This window comes from Schistocerca cancellata, chromosome 7, assembly GCF_023864275.1.
Source record: "Schistocerca cancellata isolate TAMUIC-IGC-003103 chromosome 7, iqSchCanc2.1, whole genome shotgun sequence".
NCBI lineage: Eukaryota > Metazoa > Arthropoda > Insecta > Orthoptera > Acrididae > Schistocerca > Schistocerca cancellata.
The window spans coordinates 368,367,220-368,386,438 of record NC_064632.1 but is presented as its reverse complement, the minus strand read 5'-3'; the positions used below and the strand labels follow the sequence as shown (position 1 = coordinate 368,386,438).

The 19,219-nt window shown below is 37.3% G+C and overlaps 1 protein-coding gene across 1 annotated transcript in view; it reads right to left on the bottom strand.

Moving 5' to 3' along the window:
- The window catches only part of LOC126092606 (protein turtle-like), an 855,628-nt gene that overhangs the window by 29,623 nt on the left and 806,786 nt on the right, over window positions 1-19,219 (bottom strand). Inside the window, exons 15-16 of the mRNA XM_049908305.1 lie at window positions 15,423-15,608; window positions 11,067-11,294 (exon numbers count right to left, since the gene is read on the bottom strand). Coding sequence (XP_049764262.1) covers window positions 11,067-11,294; window positions 15,423-15,608 — 414 coding nt within the window. The remainder of the gene's footprint in view (window positions 1-11,066; window positions 11,295-15,422; window positions 15,609-19,219) is intronic.

The following is a 19,219-nucleotide window of genomic DNA, read 5'->3' as shown; positions in this document are numbered from 1 at the left end:
AAATCATCTGAAAATTGGGCTTTTTGCACTGTAAAGCACAGTAGAAACTTCTTTAAGCACCCGATGAACACAACTGTCTTATCTTCACTTTCCTTTCTTATTTCTTGTAATAGAATATGCAGTTAAGTACAACAATTTTTACTGATTCAACAAGACACAACACAAATTTTACAAGCTCATTTACAGCATTTCACATTTGGTATTACTGTGTGGTACATACACAGTAAAAGTTTTAGGTGCAATATGTTTTAAAGATTTGTTTTACATTAAAGTCTGTATCTGCTTCAGCCAAACTGTTAGAAACAGTCACACTCAATAAACAAAGCATGTGCAGTTTGTGAGTCTATAGAACATTTCTGTGAGAAGCTGACAAATATGTAAAATGTGATGGGAAGCCAAAAGTGATCTTAACAAATTGTGTCACACATAAAGAATAGGTAACTGTGGCATAATACTGAGACAGTCAACAGCAAGAACAGCACACCATATACAGCACTGAAAAACAGAGTGCTCAATGAATACAGCATACTCACTTTCCCAGTCTGACTAATCCAGTACCGCAGGCCTGTTTGAATCAAAATTGAAGACCACAGGTGTGTATTCATGTGGACACTAACAAGCAGTTTACACAGTTACAAATTGAATAAATAAAGTCTTTCTTTTATGTATGGACACGGATGAGGTAAGTTCTTAATGAAAAATTAAAAATAACCTAATATTTATAAACATGATAGCTGGAAATTCTTAATGGAACTAAGAATGGTAAGAGGCAAGACAAGCTGATGTTATAGAGGAAGTGTTAAAAATCAGATCAACACTTTTAAAAAGAGATGATTATTGTAACTGTCACACACTAATTTTATATGTAAGCTTCTACATGTGCCATATGCACATACATGTGGATGGACACACACACACACACACACACACACACACACACACACACACACATAGATATATAAAAAGAAAGATGATGAGACTTACCAAACAAAAGCGCTGGCAGGTCGATAGACACACAAACAAACACAAACATACACACAAAATTCTAGCTTTCGCAACCAACGGTTGCCTCGTCATATATATATATATATATATATATATATATATATATATATATATATATATATATATTGGCCGAAACTCTTTGCCTTTACAAATGTCTGCTTGTGTCTGTGTATATGCGGATGGATATGTGTGTGTGTGCAAGTGTATACCTGTCCTTTTTTCCCCCTAAGGTAAGTCTTTCCGCTCCCGGGATTGGAATGACTCCTTACCCTCTCCCTTAAAACCCAAATCCTTTTGTCTTTCCCTCTCCTTCCCTCTTTCCTGACGAGGCAACCGTTGGTTGCGAAAGCTAGAATTTTGTGTGTATGTTTGTGTGTCTATCGACCTGCCAGCGCTTTTGTTTGGTAAGTCTCATCATCTTTCTTTTTATATTTATATATATATATAACTCGCATTCGGGAGGACGACGGTTCAATCCCGCGTCCGGCCATCCTGATTTAGGTTTTCCGTGATTTCCCTAAATCACTTCAGGCAAATGCCGGGATGGTTCCTCTGAAAGGGCACGGCCGACTTCCTTCCCAATCCTTCACTAATCCGATGAGACCGATGACCACGCTGTCTGGTCTCCTTCCCCAAACCAACCAACCAACCAATGATACACGATAGAATGAGAGAGATGGATGTTTCTGAAATGGGATCATAACTGGGAAGAAAGAATGATTTCCCATGTGTATATGGAATGTACATGTTTGCCAAGTACATAATGGACTTCATGATGTTTTGTCATCACTACTAATGCAACATATCTTTGCAGAATTTGTAAGAGGACAATACATACCTGTGAGGATGTTCTAGAATGAACAACAGAATGCTTTGTTATCAAATGTAACAGATACATTGCGAGCCAAAATATTGTCAAACATAAGAATGCTGCCTGATGGCATTTCAACCATGTTATATGATAAGGAAAGTATACAAATGAGTAAATCATATGGGCTGCAAATGTGACAACCCAGTAACATAAGTGACTATATAAACAGCTGATAGCTATGGCCTGGCCTAAGGGATCGAGCGCCTTGGAAACATCAAAGCTGGTCAGCCACTGTGTGCTACTGTCATCTATGGAAAGTGGCAGAAGGATGGTGAAACAATGAGTAAGTGATATAGTGGTAGTTACGCACACCTCATCCTGGGTTGTGGAAGTGGAAGTGTGCTCACTTGATAAAATAGGATAGGAAGTGATCTATGGCAGATTTGACAACAGAGTAAAATGCTGGTGCAGGTACAAGTGTTTTGTAGCTGACTATCATTCAATACACATTGTTGAGCATTGGGCTCCACAGCAACCAACCCCTATGTGTTCCCATACTGTACCATCAAGACTGTCAATTTTGATTTCAAGCACAGGATTATCAAGATTGGATAGTGGATCAATTGAAACGAGTTGCCTGGTTGGATGAATCATGTTACAATAGACTGATGGTCATTTCTGGATACACTGTCATCCACATAAATGGCTAATGGAAATAAGTTCTGTGACACAGTTGTAGTTCAGTGGGGGCAGTATTACACTCTGGGGGACATTTACCTGCACTTCCATGGGATCCGTAGTAAACAGGCGCGGCTCATAATTAAAGGCTCTGAGGTGGAGCCACTCCAAAATATATGTTAAAATAAATTTCTCAATAAAATATTACAGAATTTAAATTATCAGAAGGCATTTTGCATATTTACGACACAGATTTAAATAATGCCGGTCAACGTTTTCAAAACTACTGATATGTGATATCACACAATGTTTTTCGAACAGGTAGTAGCTAGTCTTAATGCTGCACCTAGAAATGGCACTAAGCTCAGCATGGCAGAGGCTTGAGGGTGTGGCTTCCTCAGAGAACAGCTCTTATGGGTGTTTAGAAGGCTCTGGTGTTTCAGCCTGACACAATGTTTCTGTTCCATTGCTTACATCAAAAGAGAATGAACAAAATTGCTGAAATTTAGCTATTGAATCCCTGTCTCTCTATATCTCTATTATGCTGTGATTTGTCATTAATTGATGTTTAGTATTATTGTTTTGATAGTTTTTAGAGAGTTTTTTTGTTTCTATTCTATCTATTAGTTTGCAAATCTCTCAACAGAGTCCACTAGAGTATGGTGATGTAAGTATCACCACCTACCAGGTTCCATGAATTATTATGGAAAAAAGGCATACGAAATATACTTCTGCCCAAAATACTATGAGTCACTTTAGTGTCCTCACTAGCTGATTGTGTGTAATGTGCATTATTATTAAGTTTCTTTTTGGGAGTGTATTATGCATGAGTTTAGTCAGTTTTACTTTCTTGCTAATGACAGCAGCATACCACGAGTTCGAAAACAATACAAAATGATGATTAGGAAGAAAGTGAAGGAATTTTGTTAGCCCAGACCCAATGTAAACTTGAATCAAGAATTAAAATAGTGTAAATCCAGGTAAGGAGGTACACACAATTTTAACAGAGCAATGTGTAATGCAGCTGAGTGGTTGGGTGTTCTAAACCACTTAAAATGCATATTTTTGTAATAGACAAGAATAAATATGGCAAATACAGTGTGCTAATTTCCATGGCAGTTGCTACGGTTGTTCATGTCATCCAGTCACAGCACAATATCTGTGACATTATGAAAACATCACCATTCCATCACACGAACTCAAAATGCTGCTATTTGAGCACAGAAAACTTTAAAGATTCTTAGAAAACGTGTCTTTTAGTATGATTTGTTGGGGTAAACTGTCAGGAAACATAATGTTTGGGGGATAAATTAGCTTCCTATATATTTTGTATTAGAGTTAGTTTTTGATGTTATTTGGGAGTTGATTTTATGATATGGAAAGATACTGTATGTAAATGCTTGGCTAGAGTCTGATATTGCCACCACCCCCTGCTGAAATTTTGGTTGTGGTGATAGCCAGATTTGTATCATAGCCCGAGGTCTAGGTTACCTCTGTTCACTAAATTTTGCAGCTTTAAACAGCATGGAAACCATGAGCCACATCTGATGGTAATAATCAAAGTCATGAAGTCAGCTGTGGACTATGTGACTATTGTTGTGGACCACCTACATCCCTTCATGCTTGGTGTATGCCCCAACAGCAATGGCATCTCCCAGTGGAATAACTGTTTGCATCACATGGTCAGAATCATCCCACAGTAGTTTGACGAGCATGACAGTGAACTTATATTGGTGTCTTGGCTACTAAATCTGCCTGATCTGAACCAAAAGGAGAGCATGTGGAATGTTATCGTGTGCCAGCTTTGTGTCCGCAAATCAGTAGCCATTAATTTACAGGAATTGTGTGACCTGTCTGTAGACATCTGGTGCCAAATACCTCCAAAAATGTACCAAGAACTTGTTGAATTGATGCCATGAAGAACTGCTGCTGTTTTGGATTGCAATGGTAGACGACCATGCTAATAAGCAGGTTTATTTTGGCTCATCAGTGGATGAGGCCAAAAATTGATGTCTTGTTCAGTGTTGTATGTAGCATTGTGAGGAATGAATATGAATGAACACAGCTAGAGACCTAAGACAACAACATCTAAAAATGGCTCTGAGCACTATGGGACTTAACAGCTATGGTCATCAGTCCCCTAGAACTTACAACAACATCTCTAGGGGGTAAATTAACCACATTGTTAAACACCAGAACTGGTTATAGAGACACATTAATACAGAGATAAGCACTGGAGAGATGAAAACTAGCTATTAATGCCTTATCAGCATAATTGGTGAGAAAACAAGCAGTGACATCAAACCACAATGAAGCTGGAAGGCAGGGAATCGACCACGGAATCAAGACTGGTCATTAGAGCTACAGACAATTTTTAGGGATTCCCTGGGAGGGTGGAGTCTTATGCTTGTTAGTGTGTCACTCCTAGAATTCCCAGGGGACCAGTCTTCTTATGCACTCATAAGGAACCGAGGGGTAAATATGGCACCAATCTCCAGGAATATGAGTGACAGATTTCCATCTTCACTAGTTGCAACAGTGGCTATTAGAAACTGCAGTTCCCAAAATACATGTGACAGTACCCACATCCTTCATCAGGGTTATGATTATCTATCACTATGCACTGATATGAGATACATCCTATCCACGATCCTTCCTAACCTTCCGTAGTGTTCTGATGTCCACCAAACCTCCACAATGCCCTAGCCCATCACTATGATACTCCCAATCCTAAACCCTTGCCACAGGGATCATATCCCTGTGGAAGACAAAGGTGCAACACTTGCCCAATCCACCCACTCAGTACCTCCCAGTACACCCCTGTCATACGCTTCTCCCCCCCATCAGAGGCCAGGCCATCAGTGAAAGCAGCCATGTCATATACCAGCTCTGCTCCAAACATTGCAAAGCTTTTTATATCGATATTGTTGTGGTTGGCAGGAGAGCCAACATTGTGTTACTAGAGGAGGCCGAAATGCACGCGTTTTAGCTCACGCAGGCTGGCGTGAGGTCTGGAACAGGACAAGGAAATTAGAATTTAGAAAAAACGGACGTAGCTGGTGGAATACTTAACTTTAATTCATTAATGATAAACGTCACTCTTGATGGCACATGATTCACAATATCAATAGTAACTGAATATGGCGCCTTGCTAGGTCGTAGCAAATGACGTAGCTGAAGGCTATGCAAAACTATCATCTCGGCAAATGAGAACGTAAGTAGGCAGTGAACTATCATTAGCAAAGTCGCCTGTACAACTGGGGCGAGTACTAGGAAGTCTCTCTAGACCTGCCGTGTGGCGGCGCTCGGTCTGCAATCACTGATAGTGGCGACACGTGGGTCCGACGTATACTAACGGACCACGGCCGATTTAAAGGCTACCACCTAGCAAGTGTGGTGTCTGGAGTTGACACCACAGATATAACTAACAACCAGCTGTCCAGTAAGATGAATGGCCACTGCCAAACTGTGACCAAGAGCAATTTGGACCACCCTGTGGCACAGCATGCACCTGTTCACTGCTATTCTTCATCCTTCTCCACTTCATTCTAAACTGCCGCTTTCATTCAACGCAACAGTTGCATTCTGACCGCAGTGGCTGGAGAAAGTGATCATATGGGCATGAGATGTGCCTGCTTGTATGAATGTGCATGTGGTTTTTTTTTTCCAGAGAAGATTTTGGCTAAAAGCTCAATGAGTAACAGTCTTTTTGTTGGGCCTGTCTGCAAAATCAATGTGTCATCTTTAGGATGAGTAGAAATCTGGTATCTTCATAACGTTTTTTTCGATAAAAAATGCCAAATTATTTGAACAGGAGCAAAGATAAAGTGAAGGGGAAGTTTCTGAAAAGAGAAGAGGAAACTATGCGCTATGAAAAAGGACAATGATAATTAGAGTCGTGTATAAAGAAGAGAGCACTTGTGTGGTTTCAAGAATATTTTTCAAGATGGAAAAACAAGTTTTTCAATAGCATCCAAGGGTCTATTCCCTTTACCCCCCCCCCCTTTTTTTACAGTGGTGTATTGACTATCAGTCACTAAACAGATATCATAAAAGTTCACTGTACTGTAATGAATATAATCCAATGGACAGGTAATAAACAAAAATAAGTAAACAAAGGGGCAAGAAGATTTGGTTTGGTGATGAATGCATTCAGGAAGTAGTGAAAAGAACAGAATTCAAGGAGAAGCGGCTGAGAGGCTCGGATTTTGCACGAGGCAAATCACAGTTTGAAGAAGCGCGGAGAACTACTCAAGCAATGCTCAGGAGGCCAAAGAGAATGTGCATTCAAGGAATATTAGAGAAGACTCAATAAGATTCTTCAGGAATAGTAGTTCAAAAGATGCACCATGTACTATGAAGTTAACTTCTTTAACAAGCCAGCAAAAGTTCATCAAGGACAATTATGGAACGACACTCACCAATGAGTTCAACATTGCTATGAGATGGAAACAACACTTAATGGAGCTCCTCAACTGTCATGAACATAAAGATATGTTCGAATTTCAGCCTCCTGAGATTGAGAATTTAGATTATCCAACTCCTACCCTGTAGGAAATAAGGAATCAGATAATGAAGCTGAAGAAGATCAAAATTCAAGGAGAAGATGGAAGTCAGGAGAAAGTCATTCAAGCTTGATGGCCACCTGATCAAGAAGATTTGGATTGTGGAGGAGATCTCAGAAGATTGGAAGACAGCAGTCATCTGCCCTATACCCCCTACATCATCAGGTGGCTTGTGGAGTACAGATGTTGATGTAGAAAGGTGAAAAATAGACAGCAACAAATACAGAGGAAGCATCCTCCTAAACATCTGCTATATATAGGATCTTGTCCTACTGTATACTGGATACAATCCAACTATTTGCAGAAAAAATGATCGGTGAAAATCAGGTTGGTTTCAGAAAGGTCCATTCGACTGTGGACATCTGTGTATTGTGAAAACTCACTGAGAAGATGTAGGAATATGGTGAAGTCCTTCATGTGTGTTTTAAGAAGGCAAAGTTAGAGTTTGTCTCAATGGGTCTAAAGGCAAAGAAAAGTTTGGGAGCTAAGACATGGAAAGCTTTAACACAGTCACAGGGCTGTGACAAGGAGACAGTGTGTCATCAATACTGTTCAACCTGGCACTGGTTAAGATAAAGAAGGAAGCTTTCCACAAGAACTTTGAAGGTACCGAGGCAGGAGGTGAGAAAAATCACTCATCTCCCATTTGCTGGTTATTAGCTCCATTAATTCTAAGGAAGAACTGATGTGGATGAGTGACAGCATGGAAACAGCAGTAAGCTAAATTGGTCTCTTTGTGAATGAATTGAGGACTGAGTATCTGGTGATGATCAGGACTCATCCTGTTCAAGAGAGAACCACTGATAGTCAAAAGCCTAATGTACAAAAGGGTTCATAATTTTAAATATGTGGAGGTGATCTTTACAGAGATGCATTGTGCAAGCCAGAAATCAAAGCAAGGTTCCAAGTTCCAAGCCACAAACCAATAATACTTCAGTCTAAGTCATCTTTTTAAATTGCATAGTCCCTCAGGGAATTTCAAACTCAGTTGCACAAAAGATAGAGCCAACCCATAGGGCTGTGTGGTTACGAAACTTGGAGTGTCCAGAAAAAAGAGGTAAATAATCTTCAAGCAGAAAGTCTTAAGGAAGAACTATGGTCCTATACAGTATGACATCACTTGGAAATGGAGAGTCCAGCATAATTGTGAGCTGGATGATATCTACAACAGACCAAATATTGCAGGCTTGAGAAGAACTAAATGGTTTATCTGTGCAGGTCATGTTGCTTGGATGGATAAATGTTGATGTCCTGTGAAATTCATGGATTTTACTCCCCATGGAAGAAAACAACAAGAAAGACCAAAGAAAATGTAGAGAGACAGAATCCATGTCGACTTTCTGCAGATTATCTTAGAAGGTGAATGGCAGCAGAAAGCAGGAAATACAATCCTGTGGAGGTGGAAACTTGTAGATGCATGTGATCCTCTTGGGCCAGATTGTGTAACATAAGTAAGTGTATAAGCAAGAGAGAGGTGGAGGCAAGATGGGGATAGGGAGGGGGAGATTGACCAAAAAACACAAGTTTGACAGCTCAGTTACAACAATCACTTTTCAAATACCTAAGATCAAGTACAAGAGTATGAGTGCTCAGTTACAGTATTTGCCATTGTTTTGAGTACCTGAGTGGTAATCAACCATTCGGAACAAATAGTTGTCTTCCTCTTGCCATTTATATTATTTTTTAACATCAACCAAACAAAAATAGTAATAAAAATGTACAACATAGGAGACAGCATTTACAATTATAGAAACAAGGGGCCATTCTCCCAGGAAAGATTAACAGTGTGCTATAAACACAGTAAAGCCAACAAAGAGCTTGTGTTATACGGTTTATAACGAAAAATATTTATTTTTTCTTAGTTTTTATTTTTGAATCAACAGTCTTATGACTGTTTTGCTGGCACACCTAGCCCACAATTATTTGTTTATTAAAAAGGTTTATTAAACCTTTTTCTCATGGTTACCTCCCTCTTGTCAGTCTCCTCCCAGAAACCCATAAGGGAGGCTAATTTGGAATCTTTTGCCAACAGAAAGATAATCATAACACATTTTTTGATCATAGGCCACATGTCCTGTGGATACACATTAGCCTGCTGTTTAAAGGCAACTTCCCATGGCAAGGGAAAGAGGTTGCCCTGAACCTCTGTCCATTCCTTCACCCTCTTTGATACTCTGTTTGCCGAACAAGGCTTACTCCTTCTACCAGAAGCCTTTAGCTGACACTGCTGTTGGTTTTTATTTCAAATTTAAGCAGTGGTGGGGATCAAACCCAGGGCATAGAATGTTTTGATTATTAGTCAAAGAAACTATTCCTAAACCACTGGATTATATTATCAAGCTTAAAAGAGCATTCTGTAGTATACTGAGATGTGTTTCAAACTAATTCACTCACATGTACTGACAGTAGTAGGCCTTGTCTCTACTACATTACAGTTCTGACAATGTAAGAACAGTCAGTAGCAATCAGAGTAGGGGCCAATGCATATATTATTAAGCTACAGGTAACAGCAATATCAGGTTGATGATGGAATGATTCATGAGTTCTTTGACACCAAAATATTTCTTTTATTTTGCACTCCTTATGATGCATATCACTATCACCATCATCACATCTGTGGTACAGAATAAAATTAAGACAAGGTATAGAACAGTTTTCTGTAAAATGATGCAATAAGCTGAATTACGTACCCGAACTGATATACAGTATCTAGTCAACTGTAAACATTCTCCATCAATATTAGTGCTCAAATTGGCTCATGCAATACAGTATGTTACAAAATAAACAATTTTTGACCGAAGGTGTCATTAAAGGCATCATCAATGCCAGAACAAAAAATGTCTGTGACAAGTGAAAGCTTATTTCAAATACTGTGTAAGTCACTGTTACATATTCTACAGCATTTAAATAATGCAGTACATTTTACAGGACGCGTATAGATGTAGACATACAAATTGATACACCTTGTGTAGAGTGAGTTTGGACATGATGTTAAAGGGGGAATGTTTAAAACTGACTAGATGTAGTGTACCACTTAATGTATGTACTCAACGTATTGCATAATTGTACAGCATCATTCTACAGAAAGCTGTTCGCCATCATGTCTTACATTATATTTTGTACCACAGATCTGATGATGGTGATACCGAAATGTACTATATCGAGTGAAAAATAAAAGAACTATTTTGGCGACAAAGATGAATAATTTATTAGTGGCAAAAATGGTCACAGATCCCCCAGACGACTTCTTGTCTAAACTAATGACATAAGTTTTCTTTTTAAGACAGGGGAACTAAAAATATACACAAAATCATAAACTATGAAAAATTTGCAGTATTAATTATTTACAATTTCCTTAATATTTCTGAATTCTGGAAGCTATGGTGGTACCAGGCTTCCATAAACATAAATATCAGGAAATATTAGGAATTATTCTGATTGTGTATGGCTGCATTTTAAAATTCCAGGACATCTGAGATATTCCTGTACTGCTCTCATGATAAAGACATCCAATACCTATAAAGTATTCTTATATTGCATATCCAAGATAATTCCTACACTCAGTTTTTATTCCAGAGTGTTCTTGTCTAAAATCTGTAGAGTCACTGTTTTTATCTTTATGGCCATGGGGAATGAAAGATGCGATTGCATAGTGTCATGTGAGGGTGATGTAAAATAAGTTTACAAGATAATGACAAAATTATATTCGAAAAAAATGTAGCTCAAGAAATTCTCAAGAACAATAACTGTAAAATGTTCATCTTACTTTGCGGAGTATAAAGAAATAAATCTACAGATTTATCATAAGAATGTTATACAGTAGTATGAGACTACAGTTACTCAAATAAAACAAAGCATAGAAACAGTTTCTACACCTACTTCTTTATTATCTAAATTTTACTGAATCAATGTTTGATGAGCTATTTTATTATATTTAGCTTAGAAGTCTGTTGAATAATAATGTTTTGAAAGAAAAATAAATAAGATCTTATTTCTTTTCTGCTCACCCTTCTCTTGTTTCCGACGCTTCCTCTTGTTGCATATTTTAACAGCACATACTGACAATATGATTGCAACAATGAAGAACAGTATCCCTCCAACAACACCTGCTGTGATTGCCTTGTGTTTTACACGAGCAGGCACAGGGTACTTGACTTCATCACTACTCTCATAGCTACGGAATGAATTGGCCAGGACTCTGAAGTGATATGTTCGTCCACCAACCAAGTTCTTAACTGAAAGTAGGAATAAACCATATGTTGTAAGAAGTAACATACATGCAAAATGGGCTACACTAGAAGAAATATAAATGTAAAGAAAAATGTAGATTTGAGGAAGTGCAAATACTGACAATTAGAAAGGTCATTTTTCTTACAGTTGTCATAGTGATTTGTCTTGGAAAATTTTAAAAGTGCCATGTAAATGCAAATGGCAAGTTCTAGTGTCTCTTGCCAAGACAGGAGGAGGATTGTTGTAGTTGTGCTTTGAAATGAACATTGGTCGTCAGTAAAACAACTAATTTGGAGGCCCTGTCATCTAAAATTTCAAAATGAATATAATTTAAAAGATGAATCTTTCTGTTTAAATATTTGATAACAAAAGATACCACAGAAATACAAAATGAAAATCAAAAATTATTTTTAAAAATATGGTTAATCTTCATTAATGGAATGGAATATCTCAGTTACTAAAAAAGAGAAATTTTAATCATTAAGCAATGGTAGCATCTCTCAGAGAGAGGTAGAATTGAAAATTATTTTTTGTCAGTCATGGCTGTGTTGGGGAAAGCAGCTACATGTGATTAAAATGATGATGAGTCATATACTTACATAAATGACAAGTTTAAATGGTAAGCAAACAACAGTTAAGTGGTGTAATTAGGAAAGCAAAATTTCTTTCCAAATGTTTCCCAACTAACAATTATAATGTTTAGTTACAGCTTTTTTAAAGGAACTTTAGTCATAGTTAATGTAGATATAAGTAGAGTATCTTTAAAGAGACTAGCATACAGAAGGAGTTGGAATGTAGCCCTCTATCAGCTAATTTATAACCCACTCCTCATCCATGAAGGTTTCCTCCTTCGCACTGGATCCATTGACTATTGTGTGTGAAAGAATAAATGAATCACCACAAAATTCTCATTTAGAGATTATGCAGAATTTACACCCCAGAGTCCAAATATTTGGATAAATTATAGGATTGACTAATGTAGTATTCTTTTTCTTTGTTTCTGGATATCTGGGGATTATCAGCATCCAGCCCAATGTCTGTCAGTAACCTGTTACAGAGGTTCTACTAGAATATAAAACTCCATTCCGGAAAAAAAAGTCCTTCTAGTATATGACTATCAATTTTACAGTTCCTAGCAAATTCACCCTAATTACTAAATACCAGTGTCATGATGGAGTTTGTATACAGACAACACATAAGGGTAAGAACCGATAGGTCCCCCAAGAGGCTTTTACAAGCTGTTAAGTTAACAACTTTGTTCAAGAATCTTAATGCACATATCTGCAGAATACATTATTTTTTGCTCTCAGTGTCATGTCCTATATTGTTATACCATAGGACAGAATTGAGTGAAAGAATAAAAGTATGGCAACAATCCCATCTGTAGATCAACATTTTTTTTTAACTTATCCACATGCTGGTGTCATGTCAGATTATTATTTGTTAAGATGCAAAGAAATTTCATATAATAAGCCTCATCCACCTTACGGCCATTGATCTAGTCTTCTGGTTACTACTGTAAATGCTTTTGAATTGTTTGGAACTGTATAATATGAGTCTTCATAAGATCAAGAGTTACAGCATTTGCTATGAAACAGTTGTAAGCCTGTTCCATTATTGTCTTGGCTGTATCTGAGAAGAAAGTGTTTCAGTCCTTTATCAATACACTAATATCATCAGCAAAAACCATAGTTTTTGAAGAGTCATTCAATGTCTTCACTACAGAAATGGGTGAAACACTGACCTACAGGGACTGAATAATTAGTGTCTCATCATTCAGTGTTTAACCTTATTCCTGACATATCATTTGTTAATGTGACATTTTGTTTCCTGTAGTTAAGCTACAACTACATCTATGCAAGAGAAAAGCATTTAATGCCACAACATTTTAATTTCTCTAGCAATGTCTCTAGGATAGGGGAGCCCAGTGAACACAACTGGGTAAGAAGTTTCTGTTTATACACAGTATTTAGCTTAGATTTGGTTCTCATATGCTTCTCTAAAGCAAATTGTACTACTGTATACAAACTTATTCTAAGCTTTTGTGTAAATATTAGTGCATTTGTATTGTATCAGCTAAATTTTGGGAGTTGTAAAAATTAGTAGTGCAGCAGTGGTACTTACAGTGTGTAAAGTGATTGTTTAGGTTGGTGTTATACTCTTTGTAGTGTAGATAAACACTGATTAAAAATGGACATATGCTGCACCTGTTGTGTGCCGGTGCAGGAGAAATTGGCCACGGTCCATAAACAGCTGGAAGCTGTACAGGCTACGGTCAAAAGGCTTCACACTGTTGCCCTGCTACGGAATTTTCAAACCTTGAATCCAGATATTCAGATAATTTTTAGAAAGAATGGATGATGAAAATGTTTTTAACTTGGTTTTGAACTGTTTGGGATTCCCAATATCTTGCAGTATGTTATTTGGCAGTTAACTGAATAATTTTGCAATAGAGTACATAACTGTACTTACTTATGCAAATTATTCCAGATGATAATTCCATAACACAATGAGTGAAAATATGCAAAACAGGCCAATATTTTTGTCTTATGGCCAACAAAATGAGAGCTGCTACTAAGTGCAAAACATGCTGAAATGAGCTTCGTCATTTTAATTTATCGAAGTGCTGACTTCATTTTAACTCATTATCTAAGTGGACGCCAAAGAATATTACGCAAGGAGTTTTGTTTAGTGCATGACCATTAATGTTTACTTCTGATGCTCGCAGGTCAGTTTTGCATATTTGAAATTGCATAATATGAGTCTTTGTGAAATTCAAACAGAGTGTTAGCTGTCAACCACTTTTGGGACCTGTTCAGCTGTCATCTTGGCTTTGTCTACATGTTGTTTTTGGACCATTCATTGTATCATCAACAAACACAATACTTTTGAACAATTCTTTGAAAGATCATTTATGTGGTTTAAGAATAAGGGTGCACCTAGTATCAATCCTTGTCAGACTCCACATGTTATGTTCTCCCCTTTCAAACCTGTGACACAGTCTGTCAGTGGGTCCTTCTGCTTTCTGTTATGACAGTAAGACTTCATCCCTGAGAGGGAGGGAATTAATGACATAAAACTATAGTCTGCCAAACAGGATTTCATGATCAACACAATCAAAGACTTTGGCTAGGTCATAAAGTATATCAACCGGATACTTTTTCTTCTTTTGCTCTTCTGATGGTGTATGCCATGGCTGCTCAAGTTCTTTAATAATGGATGCAGCATTTGCTACCACTGTATGGATGTAGTCACTGAATTTGATGCCGAGTCATTTGAAAGTGTCACCATTACTGCTAGGGCTACTTTCTGTGGGGTCAATTTCATTTGGATCACCATTTTTGTTTGTGTCTTTTTTAATAATGTACCATATCATATTTACCTTACTCTTATGAATATAATAGAGGGAAACATTCCACGTGGGAAAAATATATCTAAAAAGAAAGATGATGAGACTTACCAAACAAAAGTGCTGGCAGGTTGATAGACACACAAACAAACACACAAAATTCAAGCTTTCGCAACAAACGGTTGCTTTGTCAGGAAAGAGGGAAGGAGAGGGAAAGACGAAAGGATGTAGGTTTTAAGGGAGAGGGTAAGAAGTCATTCCAATCCCGGGAGCGGAAAGACTTACCTTAGGGGGAAAAAAGGACAGGTATACACTCGCACACACACACATATCCATCCGCATATACACAGAATGTCTGCTTGTGTCTGTGTATATGCGGATGGATATGTGTGTGTGTGTGTGTGTGCGAGTGTATACCTGTCCTTTTTTCCCCCTAAGGTAAGTCTTTCCGCTCCCGGGATTGGAATGACTCCTTACCCTCTCCCTTAAAACCTACATCCTTTCGTCTTTCCCTCTCCTTCCCTCTTTCCTGACGAAGCAACCGTTTGTTGCGAAAGCTTGAATTTTGTGTGTTTGTTTGTGTTTGTTTGTGTGTCTATCGACCTGTCAGCGCTTTTGTTTGGTAAGTCTCATCGTCTTTCTTCTTAGATAAATTTTTACCTTAATCTTAGAATGTTTTACTTTTTTGAGCACAGTGTCTGCATTTTGCTTTTAAGTGACAAAATATAAAAGTATAGCATTCAGGAAAAAATCATTATAGAGAATGATTATGACTGCTACTCACCAAGGTAAGAAGTTTCCTCTGGACGAATCTGACCTTTGTTTAAGGTTTTCCAAGCTGCATCTGTGCGGTACTTAATAGTATAATACTGCACAAGATGGGCCCTTTCTAAAGGTGCTTGCCATGTAATAAGAAAACCATTGCCTACTTCCGTCACTGTCACATTGCGTGGTGGTCCAGGTTTTGGCCCTGCTTATTACACATAGAGAAATTCATGTTTTGATAGCCTATCAAATTAGTGAAATGCTAACAATATTTTTCAGCACACTGAAAACTTACATTCTATACAAGTGATTTAATCAGTCATTAACAGAAAGCTGTACTACAAGTGATAACTTTCTTAGATGAGAAAAAAGCAGCTGACTACAGTACTTCATGTAAAACAATAGGCTGTGTGAGCTATTTTAAAACCGACCACTTACTAATTGAGAAAACATAAATACAGTGCTCAAAAGAATTAGGAATACACGATTTTTGGCATCTGCCACCTGTACTGAGCAATAATTGAGGACTAGGTATATTACCAAATTATACATTTATCTTTCAAAAATTAAGTTCACAACAAAACATCATTACATGTAAAAAAGAACTGAAATGTCTGAGAGGTGTCAAAAACCAGGTGAAAACAATCACACATCCTGTCATTCTAGGTGCTTTCCATTGGACGTCAAGAGCTTTAATAATATTTATGCCCTCCTTGAGCATTTGTTACTGCCTGATACCTACATGGCACACTCTGTATATGTCTAAAGAGGTCATCCGTGGTATCTGTTCCCATTCTTCAATGAGAGCCCATGAGAGTTCTTGGAGAGTCTGAGAAGGAACAGGATGACTGTGAACACATTTGTCGAGCATGTCTCACAAATGCACAATAGCATTTAGGTTGGGACTCACCGCTGCCCATACTGTTACTTCAACGTCCAGACTTTGAGAAACATATCTGCTGATGCCTGTCGCTTGGGCCCTGGCGTTAAAGGTAATTCAGGGCCACCACCACATGGTCCAACAGGATCTGTTGATGTACTGCCTGGTGGTAAGGCAGCCACAGACAACGACAAGATCAGTACGGCTGTCAACACTGAAGCCTCCCCACATCACAGAACTTTGAAAATTGATGGACAGATCTGTGAATAACACTTTTCACCAGTGACAAAGTTGCTAGTTGACATCGGAATTTCAGAACTGAAGGTGAGTTGTGAGATGCTGTCGTGTCAAGCGTGGTACTCGAACAGGACATCTGGGCTGTAAGGTCCTTTCTTGTAACCTGTTCATTGCACTCTGACCTCATACGGCAGCTCCAGTGGCCTTTTTGAGATCATATTGCAGTGCTTTGGTGGTAGACATATGATGCTATAACACAAAACTGTACAGATATCGGTCTTCGCGTGGAATCAACAACCTTGTCCAACTCACCTTGTATACTGACTTGTCACACTTAGTGTGTCCACAACCTATGGATGACACATGGAGAGGCATTGGCATCTGCAACAACATGACTGAAAGTCCAGCCTTTTAGGATCAAACAGACTGACTTGGAATCTACACGGCATTAAGGTGTTACTTTACAAGTGCTTGGTTGAATACAACATCCACAAATGACAACTGCCATCTCACTAGATAATTAGTGAGATGCCAGTACTCACTTCCTTCTGAGGACTTGTCTGACAATTTAATGCATAACACAGTCAATAATAGATTGTCTATGTTGAAAGTAAAGATTTCAAGCCATGCACCACAAGTACTCCCTGTATAAAAATGGATGTAATGTACTGAGTGTTGATGCACATGTTCCCCTAAATTCTTTTGAACAGCATTAGTTAACTCTTTGACCTGATATACTGCATGTCTCAGCAAAATATTTCCTTTCCATTTTGCCAATATTCACCACCGTCTACAGTTATTTACAAGTAACAAGAGAATGCTCACTTTCTGCAGCAACCTATGCATAAACACCATGATTTATGGGACACAGAATAAATGGAAAATATGTTATACAATCCCACAGATGATGAGGTCATTAGTGATAAAGCACAAAGCAAACAACAATGGGAAATTGAACTGGCCATAGTTTCATTAACTGAACCATGCCACTCCTTGCTTGGTTTAAGAAATATAAATGTAGATTGGAATTTGAAACAGTCTCCTACATATTACAAGGGAAAAAAATACTTTATCAAACTGAAAATAATATTAATTAAGTAAAATAATTGCACTGATTGACAGTTCTACCAGTTTCTGATGTAATATTTATATACTGCGAATGAAAACGCGTGACAGTGGTGTACTATTCTACAATATTTATTATTTTCTTTTATAAACTGGTTTTCAGTTGTCACCCCATCATCAGATGCAAAGGTGTGTAGCGGCAAAATTTTTGTAGAATCAAAGATTTTAAACTAGTGCATTTATAGGATACCTCAGTTCATTTCCAAAGGTGACAGTCATTAATGTTTGATTTAGGGCTAAGACAAGAGAAATTATTTCAGTGAAAAATGCGATGAAAACGTACTGAATTTAGATAAAGTATATGACACATTAAATAATGAATTATACAACAAATTGCAACAACTGTTCTGAGAAGAAAATAAATAGAACAGTAAACTTTGGTGATATGTTCTAAGTGAGAGGCTGAACAAAATAATCTTGTCCAATCAGGTCTAATATTACAAACAGCTAAGATATACAAGTGAGATTAAGTGGAGAGTCAAGCAGTTTCACATAGTAGAAATTATTTTTCAGCAAAATCCATGTCATGACATGCCTGGAATACAGCACACTATAACAGCTCATATTACATTTCACAACAGTGTGACTGTTATTTCACAAGCGCATTATTTGTCATTACCTGTTAGAGAGAAGGAAATAATGTCACAAAATGGCCTACAATTTTTTTTAATTTCAATTTGTACTTAGGATTTTAGTTGGCATTAGCAGATTTATTCTCATTTCATTCCAAATTATTTCTTAGGTTCCAATCAGGATGGAATTCTCAAGATGTAACGAAAATAATTTCTGCACAAGAAATCAGAACTATAATGCTATTTCTTTTAACAAAAAAATAGTTCTCTCAAGAACTTGACACAACAAATGGCAATGGTAGATAAAAGTAATGTAATAGTTATAAAAGTTTTGTGTTTAACAATACTCTCTCTTTTAAACATTTTACATCAATAAGATAGTATCAGTATTATAAATAGCTCACACTCACACATATAGGGAACCTCAAAAAATAAAAGGCTGTTTAAAAATGAACATTCAAAGAATCAAGTACTGAATAAGGACATTAAGTCATTTTTAGAATTTCCATCACTTGTTGCTAGAATGCTTTCTGTTTGGGCTTGCCATTTGCAATTGAGATTAGAGATAATATCCAACTGAAGAGAACTCCTGCATAAAGAAACATCATCACTTGTTGCAAGAATGCTTTCTGTTTTGGTTTGCTATTAATGTCATCTGACATACATAAAAGTTCCCTTCATAAAATATATTATTGGAATAATCAAGTTAAGATACGTATTTAATGTTATTTTTATGCTCATGTGGTAGATAAGAGCATGAGTACACAGAAACTAAGTGAAACATGTGATTCTTTCTTCCCACTCTGATATTGAATACATTTGCATTTTCTTAAAATTTATCCAGTGCACATCTAATAGATCTACTTAAAATATAGCCTGTATTTTATACTGAACATGTCACCTGACAGAGTTATGAAATGCATAAAATTTTAATTCTTTAAGGATAGATATGCCAAGAAAAATCTCTCATTTAGTGAAAAGTGTAATAAGATCATAAAACCG